The sequence below is a fragment of the Cheilinus undulatus genome, linkage group 4 (genome assembly GCF_018320785.1).
Source record: "Cheilinus undulatus linkage group 4, ASM1832078v1, whole genome shotgun sequence".
Lineage (NCBI taxonomy): Eukaryota > Metazoa > Chordata > Actinopteri > Labriformes > Labridae > Cheilinus > Cheilinus undulatus.
This window is the reverse complement of record NC_054868.1, coordinates 52,010,097-52,031,272: the sequence shown is the minus strand read 5'-3', so window position 1 is coordinate 52,031,272 and position 21,176 is coordinate 52,010,097. Positions and strand designations below refer to the sequence as shown.

General features: G+C 39.0%; 1 protein-coding gene across 1 annotated transcript in view; it reads left to right on the top strand.

The window, feature by feature from the left end:
• The first annotated feature begins 1,872 nt into the window (after positions 1 to 1,872).
• Positions 1,873 to 21,176, top strand: part of mfng (MFNG O-fucosylpeptide 3-beta-N-acetylglucosaminyltransferase) — a 33,950-nt gene continuing 14,646 nt past the window's right edge. Inside the window, exons 1-4 of the mRNA XM_041784698.1 lie at positions 1,873 to 2,531; positions 13,215 to 13,260; positions 16,513 to 16,615; positions 18,964 to 19,117. Coding sequence (XP_041640632.1) covers positions 2,169 to 2,531; positions 13,215 to 13,260; positions 16,513 to 16,615; positions 18,964 to 19,117 — 666 coding nt within the window. The 5' untranslated portion in view covers positions 1,873 to 2,168. The remainder of the gene's footprint in view (positions 2,532 to 13,214; positions 13,261 to 16,512; positions 16,616 to 18,963; positions 19,118 to 21,176) is intronic.

The following is a 21,176-nucleotide window of genomic DNA, read 5'->3' as shown; positions in this document are numbered from 1 at the left end:
CCACCTCTCCAAAGCAGACCTGGGCCCAGGGGTTTATTTGCATTCACACTGAACAAACTGAACTTTGGGCTCCAGGACCAGGGTCCTAGTGTGAAAGCATCCTGGCGATTGCCAGGGCCAAACATTGCTGTCTGGCCTGGTTCATTTGTTTGCATTTTGGACAGGAACACAATATTTAGAGTGTCTGTTATTGAAATATACATGTATAGACCTTTAAGCCAGTGATACTCAACGTGTGGCTCTGGAGCCACATGTGGCTCTTTTGTGATTATTTGTGGCTCTTGTATGTCTTAAATATTATTCCCCCTGAAAACCTTAAAAAATTGAAACTTTTTTGCACCTTTTTACAATTTTTTGCCACTTTTCACCCATTAGCTGCCTTTTGTTGTTGAATACCACTTGTTTCATACTTTTTGCCCATTTTTGCCATTTCTTTTTGCCACGTTTTCTCCATTTTTTGCCACTTTTTTCCCATTTAAGCTATGATTTTTTCATTAAATACCACTTGTTTCCTTTTTGTCCCCATTTTTGCCTCTTCTTTTTCGCACTTTTCCCTATTTTGCCCTTTTTCACCATTTGTTGCCCCTTTTCACCCATTTAAGCTACCTGTTACTATTAAATACCCATTTTTTCCTTTGTTTGCCCATTTTGGTAAAAATTTTTTTGCTACTTTTGTCCAATGTTTGCCATTTTTATTCCATTTAAGCTACCTATTGCCAGTAAATACCACTTGTGTCCTATTTTTTGCCCATTTTTACCACTCTTCACTGCTTTTTGCCCATTTCGGTCATGTTTCATCTTTTTTTTTTCCAATTTTTTGACCATTTTGTGACTTATTTTTCTGTAACTTCTCGCTCATTTTTGCTACCTTCGGGTTCTTTTTCCACTCTTTCTTCCCATTTTTGCCCCTTTTCACCCATTTTCACCCTTTTTCATCTGCTTTTGCCATTTCTTTTTGCCACAGTTTCTCAATTTTTTTGCCACTATTCCCCATTTTTTCCCTCCTTTTCCCCATTTAAGCTACCTTTGGTCATTAAATACCACTTTTTTTCTTTTTGCCCCTTTTCACCCATTTTCACCCTTTTTCACCATTTGTTGCCACTTTTCACCCATTTAAGCTACCTGTTGCAATTAAATACCCTTTTTTTCTCCATTTTTTGCCCGTTTTGGTAAATATTTTTTTCTACTTTTTCAATTTTTGCCATTTTTATCCAATTTTTGCCACTTTTCGCCCATTTTTTTGCCACCTGTAACTTATTTTTCTGTAACATCTCACTCACTCTTGCTACCTTCGGATTCTTTTCCATTTTTCATCCATTTTTGATTCTTTTTTAAACATTTATGCCATCTTTTACCTATTTTTATTGTGACCTCAAGCCTTTTTTGCCACTTTTCACCTTTAGCTTGTGGATCTTGCGAAGGTATTTTTCAACACTTTGGCTCTTTGGTTGAGCGGGGTTGAGTAACACTGCCTTTAAGCATTTTAAACACATAAGTAGATTATTGTTGTTTAAAAGGGTGCTAAGAATAAATTTTAAAAATAGGATTACAACACAACTAAAGGAAACACATCTACAGAAAAAAATGTAAAGACCTTGGACCGTGCAGTTAAGTTAGCTTTAAGTTGATATTGTTAGTCAGCAATGAAAAGTGGCTCCTCATTGATGGGAAAAGCCCTATAGAGGTAGCACTCTGTATAAACTAACTTTTGCATGTTGCATTTATTTAATCCATCACTTTTTAAGTGAAGCAAATGAAACCCGGATGTTTCCTGTATGCACTCTCTTCCGTCTTTTATTTTGAAAGCTCTACCAGGAAGTAGAATTCTATGAGTCTGTAGGGTTGGCGTCAGTGACAGGAGGTGGGCAGAGCTGAAACAGTGACAGTCACTAACATCAGAGCAGATATTTCACAGAAAATAAGAGGAAATGAGCCTGTCACGCTGCTGACGCCTGTTATAATCATTTACTAGAGAAAGTGTCCAAAATTTGGCAGGATTAGTGTTTTATCGTGACAAAAAGTGATGTAAATTGTAAATGGGATGAGAGAGAAACAAAATTTACATGAGCAGGAATGAAGACAGAGGTGTGATGGAGACCAGACCGAGACAAGTGAACCTGAGGAGATCGTTTCAAGTTTGAATGGAATCAGATTAACTTTATTCTACCATGCAGAGGAGATGGATACGCCGGAGGCTGCCTGTTTTAATCTTCACCTTCTTCATCATCCTCTACGTGGATTTCCAATTACGCACCAGCAGCCCCCCCAGACTCAGCGTGGCTCACCCTCAGCCAGCCGGCGCGCTGCACCGATCCATCCAGCAGGCTCAGTCCCCGGGCAAAGACGCACAGAAGCCGGCTAGAAACAGCAGCGATGAGGAGGGAGGGCACCCTGCCCCAGGTGTTACACATGTCACCCAGCCTAAGCTGAAGTTAGAGGACATCTTCATCGCCGTGAAGACCACAGGGAGGTTCCACAAGACGCGCCTGGCCCTGCTTTTGGAGACGTGGATCTCCAGGACCAAAACGCACGTGAGTGACTTTGTATAACCACTGAATTATGGGGAAAATAGCGAAGGATTGGTGTAAAGAATACATTTTAAGTCCGCCCCTGGTGGTGTTTAGTGCAACATAGATAAATATGCTTGAGGGGAATGGGTCTTAAATATCCCATATATTTCTCATTTATCACATTTATAGAATAAAAACCATAGTTGGACTGCGAATAGGACTCCAGGGGTATTGTGCACAACTCCTAAAGATGAAATGAAAACACTTGGTTCCTGTTTTGAAGCTGCTCTGCCTGCTAAAGGTCAAGCACTGTTTAGGGAGATAAAGTTGGTCAGTCTTCATTTTTTATAAACAAAGAAAAATACAAGATTATTAACATGAAACCACCTGTTACAAAATGCTTAAAGATCCCCGAACACTTCACAGTAAGGTGCACAAAACTAGGAATAGTTACAGGGTGGAAGGTGATCATCAGAAACTACCTAGCTCATCCATTTACTAATGTTAACTAGAAGTAAAATCAGCAACATAAAGAGTGTCTCATCTAACAGTTTATCCATTAAACAGTCAGTAAGTACCCAGTAAATTTATCGAAACTCCTGCCACCAGGGGGCTCTTATTAGAAACAATAACAGAAGGTCACCAGAAGAGACCAGAGACACTGCCAGTGCTGCTGCCTACTTCTCATTTTAGGTAGACTACACCACTGTTTTGATTCCACTGATTTATTTTACATAACAAGGGAGAAAAGCTGTTAAAAGTGGCCAAAGTTTTGCCACTTTTAACAGCTTTTCTCCCTCATTATGTGAAATTCATCATTGGAACCAAAACACGGATGAAGCATCTACTGCAGTGTTACTCAACCCTCCACAGCTAAAGAGCCAAATTGTTGAAAAACATGTCTGCAAGAGCCACAATCTAAGTGGTGAAAGGTGTCAAAAATGGTCAGAAAGTGGCAAAAATGGGTGAAAAGGGGCAAAATAGGCATAAAATTGCCGAAACTTGGTGAAAAGTGGCAAAGACGGGCAGAAAAAGTGATAAAAAATGGGTGAAAGTGACAAAAAAATAAAGTTACAGGTGGCAGAAATGCTCAAAAAGCAACAAGAACGTGGCAAAATGAATGAAAAGTGACTGAAATGGGGAAAAATCAACAAAAAGGTGGGGAAAACCAGCAAAAAGTAGCAAAATGTAAAAAAATGTGGCATTTAATGGCAAAAGGCTGATTACAATTGATGAAAAGTGGAAAAAAGGAATTATAAGTGGCAAAAATGGGCTAAATGATGTGAAAAATTGGATTAAGCAGCAAATGGGTTTAAGAAAGGATAAATGGGGCAAAAGGGGTTTAAAAAAGGGTAAAAGGTCATTGAAGTGGCAAAAATGATGCAAAAAATTGGTAAAGAATAGGCATAAAGAGGGGAAAAAGGTGGTGGAAAATGGTGAAAAGCTGTTAAAAAGCAGCAAAGATGGGTTAAATGATGCAAAAAAATGGGATGAAGCAGCAAATATGGGTAAAGATAGGAAATAAAGGGGCAAAGAGGATGGAAAAATGGGGAAAAGCTGTTAAAAAGTGGCAAAAATGTTCTTATTACTTTACTATTCTTATGTTATATATTGTTTGATTCAGGTTTTTACATTCTGTCAAATATTTCCTAAAAGTTTTGAAAAACAGAAGAAATTCTGTAATTTATAATTGGATTAGGATGCCGTAGGCTGTGAGTTTGCCTTGACTCATCTTTGTAACATGTAACACACTCTAAAGACAGGTCTTACTTAGCTCCGCCCACATTGCGGCCTTCTTCTTAATGCTTCTTCTTGTTTTGAATTGAATAAACAGAAAACTGATGTTCTGGTTTTATCCATCTCACAATGAGGGAAAAATGCACTTAAAAAGACACTTCCATATTCATGCTAGAAGGGACGCCACAGTGATGTTAAAAAGTCCATCTCTGCTCTTAAATGTCTCATTTCACTTTAAAAACTCACGGACAGCTCAGTGGCCGAGTCAGACGTCTCCTGAACCCTGTGATATCACATATTTACCTCATTATGGTTCCCTCATTTCTTTTTCAATCAGAACAAGTTCCTGTTTTCATGCTAAAATCTACCATCTGAAAGCAGGTCTACGTCCAAACAGGAAGTCAGTCATGTCAGTCAGTACGGTTTAAAAGTTTGATCAAAAATCATGAAATGGTTTTTAATCATGTGAGTTTTCAAACACAGAGGCCAGGACAGCGTCAGTGTCTGTCAGAGGTGGATTTAAAGAGAAGTGGTGGTCTGATCAGAGACATAGAGCCTGTCTCTGCCTCTCTGCTCTCACACATCCTCTCTTTTGGAGCTGGCTGGCATTTCGCTCGTCCTCTCAGAGGAACTTTGCCAACTCACCCTGTATCTGTGGATGATAAGTGGCGTGTCAAAACAACACATTGCTCTACCAGGAACATTTTTATCAATCTGAAGAGACCTCATTTGTCCAATAAGGCTGGAACAACATGAGTACAGATCTGTGTCGGCCCAGAAAGCACTTTTACACATATTTTGAGTGTATTTTAGGTTAAAACAACTAGATTAGGTCAGAGAATACAGTTTGCTTCCACATTATAACTTGTGAAACAGCTTATTTCCTTTTTTTTTAAGCTAGCGAAACACATGAGCCGTGTTTCTGAGAGGAAGTTCTCATGTTGCTTCATGTAACTTCTCCTTTTTTGGTCTTGTGTTGTAGAAGAACTTTCAGAAGGAGCTGATTTAGTCAAAGAAAGTTAAGAGAGGATTTATGAAATCAAAAATAAATCATCCAAGCAAAGGGCTTCAAAGAAAATGAGGCTAACAGATGGGAAAGATCCAGAAACACAGGAAGAGGTCATGATAAAAACCGATGATTGGGTAAATACAAATCTCATTAAGCTACAATTTAAAAACATTTGGGATAACGCTTCAGGCACACAAAATCTGACATCAACGAGATATTTGCACAGAGGTGGACATAGTCGGCCAGATGTGTTTTTTTTACTCTTATTATTATCCTCATAGCTGCTGCGCTTCCTGTGATTAAAACAGGTAATTATGAACTATGTAACTGATAACTTCACCAAGAGACACAAGAAAGGATGCCAGTAAAATAAAACTCTACACTGAGGAACTCATATAACTTTAATTTAATTGTCAAGCAAAGAGGCCACTTTGTCACATTTGTCCCCTTAAAGCAGGGCTCATCATCTACATTCTTACAAGTTCCAGCTTTTACCTTGATGGGGCCAAAGGGGAAGATGTTGGGGGCCTAATGTGGCCCTCGGGGCGCCAGCTCATGATCACTGCCTTAGAGATGCCAAAGAAGGCGTTGGTCAAATTTTATCTACTTGAAGCAGAGGATCCAGGAGTGCATATTGTCAAAATTTGTCCAATTTCTAGGGGACCCTTGAGGAAGTGTAGTCAATATTGTCCACTAAAAGGGGAAAAATGTTGTCAATTTTTTTCCACTTGGAGGGCAACGTTGGCAAATTTTGTGGGTTCAGCAGGCACCAAAGAAATACATTTTGTGAATGAAGAGGGCACCTAACAGGGTAATATGCCAAATTTTGTTCACCTGGAGAGCTTCAGTGAAAGCACTTTGTTAGATGTTGACCACTTAGATGGTACCAACAAAACCAAGTGGTCCAATTTTGTCTACTTAGACGGCACCTAATTGGTCAAGTTGTTAAATTTAGTCTCCTCAAGGGCAGGCGGAACTAGAGGGCATGTTATCAAATGATGTCTACAACATACATTGACAAACTGTTGACCCCTTAGATAGCACCAATCATGGCCTTTGTCACTAAGAGTGGACCCTGGAGGGAAATTTATCATATTCATCTACTACACGGGCATCCAAGAGGGCACTTGTGTGATCTTTTCTGAAACATCAGGTCACTGAGGAGACAGCTGTCCCTCCCTTGAGTCCTCCAATGATTACAAGCCTGCAGTGCTACCAGTGCTAATGTTAGTGGCAATCTGTAAACCATTTTCACATTGTTAACCAACTTCAGCTGTAACCTATAATAATAATGTTCAATTTCGGCTGTTTCCTGAGAGTTTTTTTTTTTATTCATAAAGCTCCGAATTGGACCTGAAAAGTTGAAAACAGGAGCGGAGAGCTCCAAAGCCAGGGTTAAAGCTTTAAAACTAGGACAAAAAGCACTAAAACCAGGTTTAAAGCTCTGAAACTAGGCTCAAGAGCACTGAAACAAACCGGGCACATAAATAGGCCTGAAAGCTTTAAAAACCAGGCTTAAAACTATAAAACCAGGGTTAAAATCCTTGAGGGCCAATAACCAAACCTGAAAGCTCTAAACACGGGTTTAAAGCTATTAAAACCAGGCCCAAAAGCTCAAACTTGAGGTTTAAACCTCCAGACATGACAGCTTTAAAACCATGCTATTAAAGATGGCCTGAAACGCTCTTAGAGCTCCAAAACCAGGCTTTAAAACCCTTTAACTGCGCACATAACTTGACCTGAGAGCTCTAAAACCAGGTTTGAAGGACTAAAACTAAGCCTGGAAGATGTAAGGGTTAAAGCTCTAAAACAAGACCTGAAAGCTTTGCAGCCAGGCTCAAACCTATTTAAGAAGGCCTGAAAGCTCTAAAAACAGTCTAAAAGCTCCAAAACCAGGCTTTAAATCCCTATAACCACACACATAACTTGACCTGAGAGCTCTAAAACCAGGTTTAAAGGTCTAAAACCAAGCCTGGCAGTTGTAAGGGTAAAGCTCTAAAACAAGACCTGTGCAAGACCTGAGTGCTTTAAAACCAAGCTCAAAACTATTAATGAAAGCTTGAAGGCTCCAAAACCAGGCTTTAAATCTCTGAAAGCGGGCACATAATTTGACCTGAAGGCTCAAAAAACAGGTTTTAGGCTCTAAAATCAGCTCTGAAAGTTCTATAACCAGGTCTTAATCTCTTAAATCAAGGCCTGAAAGCTCTACGACTAGGCTTGAAACTCTAAAACCAGGTTTAAAGTCCTGAACCAAGAATGTAACTTGGCCCAAATGCCCTAAATCCAGGCTTAAAGCTAATACAATAACTATACAGCTCATGAACAGAGACACTAGCATAGCCTCACACACTAATACAATAACTGTTCAGCTCATGAACACACACAGACGCTAGCATAGCCTCACACACTAATACAATAACTGTTCAGCTCATGAACACACAGAGACGCTAGCATAGCCTCACACACTAATACAATAACTGTTCAGCTCATGAACACACACAGACGCTAACATAGCCTCACACACTAATACAATAACTGTTCAGCTCATGAACACACACAGACGCTAGCGTAGCCTCACACACTAATACAATAACTATACAGCTCATGAACATTGAGACGCTAGCGTAGCCTCACACACATCGGCACAGGAAGTTGTGCAGGCAGGTTGTCTGGGCAGAGAGGAAGCAGCCGCCGTGGAGAGACTCAGTTAAACAATACTGAAACGGAAACTGGTTTAGAGAACAGGACGTGCAGAGGCTGATTGCAGAACAGAACACACACATGCTTACACACACACACACACACACACACATATCACAGGTCGATCATACGGGGTGAAAAGGCAGAGACTGTCACTCAGCGTCTAATCTGCTCTACGCCGGAAACAGAAGTGTTGCAACGGAAAACATTAACCATCGGTGGTTTATTTGGGGCCCTGGAAATGTAAATATGAACTAATAACACCCGACGTGTCCCTTGCTTTGTCCTCAGAAGTGTTTTCCATCACATAAGGTCATATAAGGTCAGAAATGATCCTGTTGGTGGAGATAAATGCTGACAGTGCAGCTGAAGACTATGGCGAAGTAAGTCTAACTCAGTAAAACCCTCCAAGGAATTTTCTTTAAACTTGGCAGAAATGTCCACTCTGACTCAAGGATGAGCTGATGTGACCTTGGAGGTCAAAGGTCAAGATCTCTGAGCCTCATGACCTAAAAATTATGCTACCACAGAGACCACCCCAGCCCTTTGTCTTGCCCCACTTCTGTTCCTCCACCGTACCGGTTTTTCTGTCAGCTGTTTTCTGCAGAGAGAACATGGCAGTAGAAAAAGTAGGAAGTCACGATCAGACAAAGTGGCGATTGATATGTGGGAAAGAGGCCACAGGTTAGCTTCTATATATGTAGTGAGACCTAACTGATAGGCCACTGGCAATCCTAGGTCTGTCTTTTCTTTCATGCAAAACTCAAAGGCAGCAGGTGCATTATTTTTCATTGGGGGCACAATTTCTAACAGACATTTTTTTTCAACTTTTTAAAATCTTAAAAACCAGATTTAAAGCTCTTAAACCATGCTGAAAGCTCTGAAATGAGGTATAGAGCTATAAAACCAAGCCTGAAAGCTCCCATACAAGGCTTAAAAGCCCTAAAACCAGACCCAGGTCTAAAAGCTTTAAAAACAGACTGGAAAGCTCTAAAACCAGGCCTGAAAGCTCTGCAACCAGACTTTCAGCTCTAAAACAATGCCCAAGAGCTGTATAACCAGGGTTCTCGAAATCCATGCCTCGACGCTCTAAAACCAGGTTTTAGGCTTCAAAACCAGGCCTGGAATCTCTACAACCAGGCTTAAAGCTCTAAAACTAGGTTTTATGAAAAGTGCTTTGTAAATAAAATGTATTATTATTATTATTATTATTATAAAGCTCCAATACCAGGCCTGGAAGCTGTATAATCAAGGTTTAAAGCTGTAAAACCAGGCCTCAAGGCTTCAAAATCAGGTTTTAATCTTTAAAACCAGTCCTGAGAGTTCTACAACCAGGCTTAAAGCTCTAAAACAATGCCCAAAGCTGTATAATCAGGGGCCAAAGCTCTAAACCCATGCCTCAATGCTCTAAAACCAGGTTTTTCGGCTTTAAAACCAGTCACTGAAGCTCTGCAACCAAGTTAAAAGCTCTATAACTAGCCTAAAAACATTGAGCAAGGTATATAACTTGACCCCAAAGCTCTACGGCCGAGCTCGAAGCTCTAAAATAAGGCATGATAGATCTAAAGCAAAGCTTATAGCTATAAAACCAACCCTGAAAGTTGTATATCCAGGGTTGAAAGTTTTGCAACCAGGTTTAAAGCTAAAACCAGGCCCCAAAGCTGTATGATAAGAGTTTACAGCTCTAAAATCGTGCCTTGAAGCTCTAAAACCAGGTTTTAAGCCATAAAACAAGGCCTGAAGTCAATAACATATAATCTATAACTAGATTAAAAGCATTAAAACCTGGTTTAGAAACCCACAAGGCATATAACTTGACCTGAAAGCTCTACAACCGGGCTTAAAGCTCTAAAACCAGGTTTAAAGCTCCAAAACCTGGCCCAAGAGCTGTCACCAAAGTTGAAAGCTCTAAAACTGGGTCTTAGGGCTCTACAACCAGATTTTAATCTTTAAAACCAGCCCTGAACACCTTACAACCAGATTTAAAGCTCTAAAACAATGCTTAAAACCCCAAAACCCGGCCTGAAAGCTCTAAATTAGACTTAGAGCTCTACAACTGGGTTTAAAAGCTCTAAATCCAGGTCTGGAAGCCCTTAAACTTGGTTTAAAGCTCTAAAACCAGGTCTGAAAGGTATACAGCCAAGTTTAAATCCTTAAAAGCCCTGGAACGAAACACTTAACTTGATCTTAAAACTATTTAAACATGTTTGAAACTTCAAAACCAGGCTTAAAGCTCTAAAACCAGGCCTGAAATCTTTTAAATCATGCTTGAATCCATGACACCAGACCCATGACCATCCCTGAAAGCTCCAAAATAAAGCCTTGAGGCTTTAAAACCAGACTGGAAAGCCCTAAACCAGGCCCAAGAGCCTAGTAGCTGGACTAATAATTCTCCTCAAAAAGACTCCCCATTGTCAAAGTCAAACACAAAAGGACTCACAAAGGCAGGAAGTCAAAATTAAACTGGCACAACTCATTAAAGCAAGAACTCTGTCCCCCTCTGCTGGTCATCTGCAGTCATAACATCTCTCCCCTGGCTTCAGCACTGCTTGTGATTGATTATATGATACCATGAAGTTTCATAAGCCTGAGATATTCCTGTCTTGACTTTAATCTAAATGCTTGCAGTGAAATGACAGACTCAGGATTATCCTTATATGTCTTCTACTGTGAAAACTTCAGAAGTAGTGTTATTCTGAAGGACAAAAGCTGCAGAAGCAGGAGTGTATCTGTAATATTTACAACCTCAGGCAGCAGAGGTCACATGTATAATTTATTTCGTATCTATTGTTTCGTGCCCTCCTCTTAAAGTGTGTGTACTATCATATCCAAACAGGCCAGTGTGTTATGGTCACTGTAGAGCCCTCTGTAAATACTCAAAAACCTTTGACCATTTTAGTATTCGTAGCTTTCCTCAGCCAGTCACAGTCATACATCTGCCAGGGTTGAATAAAACATAAGTTCTGGTTTGTGTTTATCTCATTTAACAGGTGATTTGTCCCAGGCTGGGGTTATTTAGTGCCTGCTTGGAGTGGAAAGTCAAACACAGCGCTTGGTTCAGCCTGAGGAGCTGTGGTGATGGAGTGTGACGAAAGGGTTGCCAGTTTAAATCCCCCGATACAAAAGTCCCCAGCCTCACTAACTCTGACACCATGCTGACTTTTATATTTTATCAGGAGTCAAACTGGCCTGGCAGCTTATGGGTATGAGGAATGATTACTGATCCAAAGAAATATAAGCACAGCAGGATGTGTTCAAAGCAGGGTTTGGTTAGAAATTTCAAGATCTTTTATCAGATTACCTCATGTTTTTAAAAGGCTTGTTTATGCCTTTGCACTTCATGGACAAAAGTATTCGGACACCTGACCATTACACCTACAGGGACTGTAATGACATTGTACTCAAGTACATGTACTCTATTGTGGAGTTGGCCCCATTTTTGCAGCTATAACAGCTTCCATGCTTCATAGAAAGCTTTCCACAAGATTTTGGAGTGTATGTGGGAATTTATGCCCATTTATTCTGTTGAGCAGTGTGGCTCTAGAGCCACATGTGGCACTTTAGTGATGATTTGTGGCTCTTTTGTGTCTTAATTTGAAACATTATTTCCCCAGAAAACCTTAAAAATGGAAACTTTGACCTCAGAAATGATCCATTACAAGTCACAAGTCAGTTTATAGTAGGCTGTTATTGTCAGTCTTTATTTTTTGTTAGTATATTTTCATTCCCATTTTTTGCAAGTTTTGCCTTTTTTCTATTTTCTTTCAACAATTTCTGCTTCTTTTTGCAAATTATGCCACTTTTATTCCTTGTTGCCCACCTTTTTGTTTGCATTTTCCCCCCGGTTTTTACCACTTTTCATTTGAGTTGCCCTTTGACATTAAATGCCACTTTTTTGCTGCCTTTTTTTTCCATTTTAGTCACTTTTCACTTATTTTGTTTCTGTTTTTGACCATTTTTGCCACCTGTAACTTACTTTTTTTGTCACTTCTCACCCATTTTTGCCACTTTCTGCCCTTTTCTTACCACCTTTACACAATTTTAGCCCTTTATGCCTATTCTGCCCCTTTTCATCCATTTTTGCCACTTTTTGGTCATTTTTGCCACCTTTAACTTACTTTTATTGATTTTGCCACTACTTAGATTGTGGGTCTTGCAAAGGTCATTTCCAACAGTTTGGCTCTTTGGTTGAGCAGATTTGTATTCATGGCTGTTGTTCCTAAACACTTCCACTTTCTTATAACATCACTTACAGTTGGCTGTGGAATATCCAGCAGGGGTAAAAATTTCATGCACTGTCTTATTGCACAGGGTGCATCCCTCACAGTACCACACTTGAAGTCTCTGAGCTCTTCAAAATGACCCATTTTCCATCACAAATGTTTGCAAATGAAGACTGCATGGTGATGATTTTATACACCTGTGGCAACAGGTGTGATTGAGACACCTGTATTCAAATAATCTGGCCTATATGGTGTATTTCTCCCTTTGCATGCAAAATTAGAGAAATTATTTTCTGCTCTACAGTTGAAACATTAGCTTTCTGATGTGTAGATATGATTAATCTACTTTAAGAAGCCCTTCATATTTAATAACTGGTGTCATTTTCCTGTATTTGTGTTTGCAATGCTATGAAATGCATCAACTGAACTTAAAAATTTAAGATCTTGCACAGAAGCCAGACTCTTCAAGTTACAGAACAAAACCTTTTGGTTAAATATATTGCTTCCTGTAGTGCTGTTTTAAGAATCATGATGGTAAAATAAGTATATTTATGGTTATTAGAATTTGAATGCTTAATTAAAGGAGTAAAAAAATAAAAAATCTGCTTGTTATGGGGTTTGTTTGTCTTTTACCATTTAGGACCACCAGAGGTCAGTGTTGTAGTATTTTTCTCTCCCTCTCTCTCTATCTATAGCAGTAATAAAGGCAGTGGTAATGCTAAAATGTGGATTTGACTTGTATTTCTGCTAAAAAAAAAAAAAAAAAAGCAACTCATCTCTGCCGGTCAGCTCCCTGCAGATCATTGTGGAGCCTGTGTGTGTGTTTGTGTGTAATCACCGTCTCTACTTCTCAGTGGGGTGACTCGTTTTTGACACATTGAATTTGCTCCATTCAAAACTGTATTGATCCTCAGGGTGACAATGACTGTGTTGGTGTGTGTTCAACGAGCGATTATGACTTTTTCTGGAGCGATTGAGTAAGGGTATAATCAAAATGTGTGTATTTAAATCCCTTTTTTCTTTGTTTCTGTGCAGACCTTCATCTTCACAGACACAGAGGACGAGGATTTAGAATCAGAAGGTGAGCATCAAACTTCCGTCTAACTTGACAAGGATTAAAAGTCAAAACAATGTTGTTTAGCATTTTTATTATAGCTTATATTGAGTATGAATGCTTCAGCTTACATTACTGTAGACCACTGGTTCCCCAAGTGTGGGCCCTGAGGTGCTGCAGGTGGGTTGTGAGAGTTTATTTAGAATAGGTAAATAAATTTTTGAAATTGATATTATGCTTTTAATGATTATAAAATGCTTGATTGCATGTTTTATATATTTCAGTGAGGAACACCCTCGTCATACATGTCACCATTTTAATGCAAAATAAAAATATAGTTTTATTTGGCGGATAAGGCTCTGCTTTAAAGATGCTCCCTGGGTTAATCAAGCAGCATGCTTTGACTTTCCAGGGAGCAAATGGCTAGAAACCCCCCTAAATTTAGATCCATTTAGGTGAAGCTTTGCCAGCAGGGTGGTGTATCAACATTAATGCAAGCAGGGATTATTGAGCAATATGTCATTTTTAAATACACCGCTGTGTTGAGGGAAAGAGCTGTGATTGGCTGTGGGAGCTGGGAGGTGATAATTGGGACCAGCGGATCACAGATGGGTGTAAGGCTATCGTGTCCTACATGAACTAACTCTGAGCTTCATTTCTCGAAAAGTTCAAGAACTAACCGAACAGAGCTAGGAGATTAAACACAAGTCTCCTTTTAATTATTTAAATTTTCTTAACTGGTGCCACAGTTTAACTGCTGAAGTAACTCATGACACTACATTCAACTGTCTTCTTTCTATTACTTTACCAGTTATGAGAATTTTAAGAGCCAGTGGAGACATCAACATGTGTAAGAGTTTGTGGAATTGCAAAGTACCTTTAAAAAGAGGTGACTTTGCAGCAGTGTAAATTTCATTGACTGAAACTGTGACTAATGCCCCGTTAACATGACAAAGTTTTCGAGAGAAAGCGCAAAAGTTTTGTAGCATTTTGGCTGTCTGTTTACACGGCAACGGCGTTTTGGTGCCTGAAATGGAACTTTCTGGAAACGGGCTCCAGAGTGTACGGCGTATGGGTCGAGTCAGAATCTGGTGCAGGCGCGAAAATCACACCGCCATCAACTGGCCTGGCATGTGCACTACATCGTTTTTGGTGTTTCCCGCAGTCTTGTGTGAACGGAGATCGTTTTGAAAACGTTGCCGTCTGAATGTGGAACTTTTTGGAAACGAAAACGGAAAACGAAGCAAAACGCTGTCGTGTAAACGAGGCCTAAAAGTGTTAGTTGACTACCTTTTTTCCATGAGACCAGCTAAAAACTCTGAAAAGTTTTGTCGTAAGACATACAGTACGTAGTCAGACTCTTTACCATAGGCTGTAAATGTACCTCAGGTTCTTTGGATCTTTGCTTTTTTCAACTGTGTTATTTTGCTTATTTCCAGTGCAAGAGCACATAGCCAGCTTTGCAAAATAGTGACAAAAAACAAAGGCATTCTTGGTAAAAAATAAAATGCTTCAAAAGTTTTCAATAGTGCGTGTGTTTGAGCCAACATTGTTGGCCATTTTTACGAAAAACTCGCCAAATTCCACAAAGAAACTGTACCCATCAGTCACACTGTATAGCCTAGCTTCCTAGCCAGTACAACCAGTGAGACCTTCTTACTGAAATCATTGGAGGCTGATGTCACTAATACTGCCAGGTGCTAACCTTGCAAAGCAGATGGTTACGCCAGTTTCCTTGTTTTTTCACTGGTGAATCCATCTTGCAAAGCTCCCGTCCGAACCGTCTGGGCCCGGTTAGAAAGTGACAGAACCAATCAGTGACGAGGGGCAGTACTTTCAGGCACGGCGGAGTTGTGATGTAAACAAGCAGCAGCAAGAGGCCAGTGCAATTATGGAGGAAGAGATTACCGTGTATGCTGCCAAAGCGCCAGTTTCATCAGAACTTGACGACATTTAAAGAAGAGCAAAGAACAGCAGTGAGTTGTTTTCTTTTCAAAAACGACAAAAGTCGAGTACTTACATTTCTATAGTCGCCATGTTTCACATCATTCTTCGGTAGCTGCACACACGCAGCTCGGTAGCGGTTATGTCACGTGTTTTGTTGCTCTGATTGGCCCGTAGAGATGTGACAGACAGAACGTTCATCCAGTCACACTCCGAGTTTTTTTCAAAGCCTCTGCCTTTTCCCAAATGTTACCTATTCAAGCTTTCCCTGATGGATGTGTGAAACAAATCCATCTGGTGTGTCAGGTTAGCCAGGTGCCTCATACAGCCCAACTTCAAAAACACTGAAATATCCCTTTAACCCTTAGACATCCACTCGCTATTTAAACCACTCAGCAAATGTATACCATGCTCATGTTTGGTTTAATCATTTTCAGCACTACCTCAACTTTATAAAACAAAAAACTATATTTCTTTTTAAGTTTGATTTATTGTATTGGTTACAGGGCCTCCAAAACACAACACCTCACAAAAATGGATTTTTAAAAAATGTTATTTAAAACAATATATTGTCATTTTTAAAAAGAAATTGCAATATGCTGAAGCTGTGAAAAAATACCAGTGCCAGTCCTGCACAGCACGATCCACTGACCCCTATGTGCAACATAAATTTTTATATTAAATTAAAATGATCATACTTCTTGTTTTATTTGGCCGATTGACATCAAGCAAAAACTGAAAGAAAGATTAAAGATCATATGTTCCACATGAATTGATTGCATTGCAAAATGTGGCTTTGTTTTCATGCTGTCATGTGACAAAAGTAGCACATGATGAACTCTTCAAAAGAGCTAGCTTTGGTAAAGGCTGCTGTAGACAAAAGTGAACTTCCTGCTGAGTGGCGAGGGAATGTTGATCTTACAGTTTATATGAGGACAACTGTGGACGTCTCAACCATAACCAACATCTTTGGCATGAATTTTCCTTTAAGCATGCACACCAATTAGTATTGTGTAACTTTTTAATTGTGCATTAGTCTTCACATAGAATTAAAGGATAGTTCGTCTTTTTTTTGGTGTATTTTTGGTGAAACTGTGCAGACAGCTGATGCAGAGGCTGAGCTATTAAACAAATGTTTTTTGTAAATCATCCTCGTCCTCTTGCCTGTCAGCAGATTAAACTTTCATGATGATTATAATAATTGAAATGAGCCCATTTATCATGTGATTAAAAATAAAGAATGTAAAAGTAAACTATCATTAGCTCCTGCTGTGTAATGTCATAAAGTGCTTGTTAAACTATAAATTTATGAGCTTTCTCTGCCTGTTTTTCCAGGTTTTAATATGGTGGTGACAGACTGCCAGTCTGACCACAGCCAGCAGGCTCTGTCCTGTAAGATGTCAGCAGAATACGGCGGCTTCATGGCGTCATACAAGAGGTGAGAAAGACGAAGACCTAACTGTGATGAAGGCTCGCTCTATGGCCACTTTGAATCTAAAGATGAGGCTTAGATGACTAAAAGCTTAAGGGGAAAAAATCATGAATCATCCTTCCCTTAATCAGCTCTCATTTGAAGTCAGAAACAGAAGAAATGAAACACTGAGTGGATTTGATTTCCTTGGCTTGGTTTGCCTCACGACCCAGGTTTCTGCAGCCGTATAACAAACCTGGTAATTTGTCCTCAGTGTTCTGTCATTAATCTGATTTTGTTGAAACTCTATGAGACTCAACAGCTTGTGTTTGGTGTGTGACTAAGTCTTTTATTGCTGTGTTGTTATAGAGATGGCAGAGGAAATGAAGGAGTGCTCCCTTTTGGCAGCAGGACTCTCTTTGTTTTTTTGGATGATGGAGGGAAGAGAGGCTGTTTGGTTCGGATGAAAACCGTTAGTGTTGTTGGTTGGCCATTAGGATGGCAGAGGAAACAGCGGTGCGCCGTAGCAGCAGCTTTGTTTTTCTGGACTCTGATGAGGCTGTAAGAGTCTGTCTGCTTTGGAAGGAAGATATAACATCATGTCCAGTCATTAAGGTGGCAAGAAGAAGAAACAGAGACGCCTGATTGCTCACAGAGGAGAACGGTGAAATTATTGATGGAGGACAACAGGACATCATGCCAGACAGGAGAAAAATAGAGTGATATTTTCTTCCTTTAGAAGTCCAGTCTAAAAAATATATCTGTGCTGAAATAGAACAGACTTAAAGCAGATTTCCCAAGCTTTTAGTCAGAGCTTTGTAAAGATTAACTCTAGAATTGAGGCCTTATTTGGACTTGATTTTGAGAAATTGCCTTCTATGCGGGTGATTGCACATGCATATAAACAAGACCAGTGTACAATATGCATGCCAGATGTAATCGATAAGACTGTTGAATCAGTGAAGTATTAAAGGGTTGCATCTCACCAAAACGACCCAGAACAAGCCTTAAAGTGAGTGATATTACCGTAATGTCAGTATATTTTGACACTGTGACGACTTCACTAGACTTCGCATAAACAGTAAGTGCCATATGTGATGGTGCATCCGTGCTCAGGCATGGTTGGGTGTGGATGGACATGTTATGATTCGAATCCTGATTTTTTTTCCAAAATACAATTCTAATCCGGATTTTCGTCCACGATATGATTCTAATCCGAATTTTTGTACACGATATGATTCTAATCCGGATTTTTTTTTTCCAAAATACAATTCTAATCTGGATTTTCATATATTCCAATATATGATTTGAGTCCTACTTGAGTCCACGATTTGATTCTAATCTGGAAATTTTGTCCACAACATGATTCTTACCATTTTTTCTGTCCACAAAACGATACAGGTCCCAATTTTGTGCCATGATAGGATTCTAAACCAGATTTTTCTGCAAAAAAAATAATTTGAAAAAAAAAAAAAAGACAAAACAACATTTTCCTCTGTTTGTTTTTAAATTAAAAAAAACAAACAAACAAAAAGGCACATTTTTCACATTTATTATCGTGAAATTAAAGTTAAATTGCAAATATTTCTTTTGGAATGATCTATTAAATAGAAAATGTTATTTGAAAGAATTTCCAGATAGAATAAATAAATGAAGTCATTTTTTAAATATAAGGTAAATCTCCTTCATTTCCTATGAAAAAGCAACAGTGGAGCTTATGCTCCTGGCTTTGATTTACCATGTTTTTCTAAAGGAATATCATCTCAGTGTCCTCTGCAGTTACATAAACTCTGTCACTTGGGACAGAAGTGGCTGGTATGGAGAAACATGCTTTTGCTACAGTGGTGCTTTCTACTGTTCCCCCTACTGTTCAAACAGAGCATTGCAACACAACCTGTGCCCTATCGATTTAAATCCCCCTTTATTTTTCTGGATTTTTATCTGATTCGGGATTTGTCCTTACATCCCTGTTGGCTGTGAAGTCCGGTATCAGGATTTTGATAACAACACTAGAAACTTCCTGTGTTTATGTGAGGAACTATTTCCAGTTTGAGGTTATTTCCAGATGTTGAAGCAAAATAATTTTATTAATAACAATACTGTGTGTGTCTGGTATTAATAAAAACTTTGGAAAAGTGTTAAACTAAAGTCTTCAGACTTTTTAATGATGATGTGATTCACCATCTGCTGTGGATCAGACGGTTTTAATTTTTAAATTTACAGACGGATAAATGACTGAAGGCAGCTCTGAGAAAATCAGTGTTGAAGTCAGGAGGAGGAGTGGAGAAAAGTGAAGACAATGAAAGCCTTTACCCAGACTCTACTGTCATACTTGACCTTCCTGTGTCTGATATCTGTTTCCCTGTGCTGCTTAGGTGGTTCTGCCACGTGGACGATGATAACTACGTGAACCCGGAGGCCCTCCTCTCCCTGCTCTCTGTTTTCCCCCAGGATGGAGACATCTACGTGGGCAAGCCGAGCCTGGACAAGCCCATCACTGCTCACGAACTGCTGGAGGGCAACGCAACGGTACGACATGGCAGTTTTTTTTTACCGAGGCTAGACTCTGGTTTTTATTTTAAGAAGCCTTTGTCTTTTTTCCTCCTGAATGAGATGCAAGCATGCACAAGTACTGTAAATCAACCCCTAACCTTAACAGACATCCTTCGTCTATTATAGTCCAGTTTTAGTCCGACTAACACAAGAAATCCTCTTTTTTAGCTTGATTTGAAGGTGTTGAGAGACAACAAAGAAGTTAAACCACACTGTCCAGGTTGCTTTAAAGAGGAGACTCTTCTCATGTGGCACAACAACAAGAGAAAAATGTTTGTTGTAGCGTTAAAGAGAGTAATGCTTCACTGAGGGGTCACCCTGCCTGGAGGAGTTATCGGTCCACATGAATTAAACTCTCTCTGAGTTTCAGGGGAGTTTAAGTGCGCTGTAGTGTAAATGCTTCATGAAAGGCTTCTTCAAATCCTGCCAAGAGAAAACCCTCAAGGGAGACTGGTGGACTTAGAAAGCATGAGAATCAACATGTTAGAGTATTACTAACACTGAAACAATAAACCTTTACGTTAGAAGATTTGTTTGAAATGTGAAATGAAGGCATGGTTCAATAAGAGCACACAACATCAGCCTGAATATCCACAGTTTAGGACTGGGTTCACATTAGGGACTAAGATTTAGGTCCACTTGACCCCGAAGTTCCTCTGATCAGCACCTGTGCCAAACTCAGGTGTGGTATGAAGGAGATGATTAAAAGAAAAACTTCTTCAATTTACTCTTTCTAAAAAAGCTTTAAGATTCAATTAAAATTTCCCCAAAAACTTTCAGATATTTTCAGCAAATTCCCTCAAATATCAAAATATCCAATATTATCCAATATTATCCAATAATACCCCAATATCAAAGTAAATTTCACACTAAATTTCCAATCAAATTCCTAGATATTTACCAATAGAGTCCCCACAAATTCCATGACAATTGTGGAAAATTTTCAAACACATTACCCCAAAAATTCCAAATGAATTCCATCCAAAATTTTTAATAAAATTTCCAGATATTTACAAATAAATTCTCAATATTCTAATGAAACTAGAATTTTAAGAGCAGCCACCCCTCAAACATACAATCAAAATAAAACTTCAAATCAAACATTCAAAAATAAACAAAACATTCCCAAAGTATTCAGAAAAATTCCTAAAATAGATGGCATATTTTCCCAAAATTCCAAGCAAAATAGACAAAACAACAAAAATATAACAAAATCACAAAAAGATTCCCAAATTTTTCAGGAAAATTCCTGAAATTTAATGGCATATTTTTTCCCCAAAATTCCAAGCAAAAAAAACAACCAACCAACCAAACAAACAAACAAACAAACAAAAAAAAAAAAAAAAAAAAAAAGCAAAAACAAAAACAAAAAAAATATATAACAGATCACAAAAATATTCCCAAAATTTTCAGGAAAATTCCTGAAATTTAATGGCATATTTTTTCCCCAAAATTTCAAGCAAAAACACAAAAAACAAAAACAAAAACAAAAATATAATAAATCACAAAAATATTCCCAAAATTTTCAGGAAAACGTCTAGAATTTAATGGCATATTTTTTTTTTAAATTCCAATCAAAGTATCAAAATAACAAAAATAAAACAAACCACAAAAATATTCCCACAAATTTCAGGAAAATTCCTGAAATTTAATGGCATATTTTCCCAAAATTCCAAGCAAAAAATAAAAATAACAAAAATATAACAAATCAGGATCTAGACTAGATTGCTCTCCTCACCCACCTCTGCATCCATGGCAACGCCCCAGTCTACCTCAAAGACCTCACCCTGCACACATCCTCCCGACACCTCCGGTCCCACGGCACCAACCGGCTCTTTCAGACCCAAACAAATCTCCAGACCATGGGAGACCGGTTCTTTTTCTCCGTGGCCCCCCGCATCTGGAACAACCTGCCTGACCATCTGAGAAATCCTCAGCCTCTGGACTCTTTCAAAAAAGGCCTTAAGACTTTTCTGTTCACACAGGCCTTTACAAACTGCTTTTAATGTTGTTTTTACTCTTTCTGATCTTATTG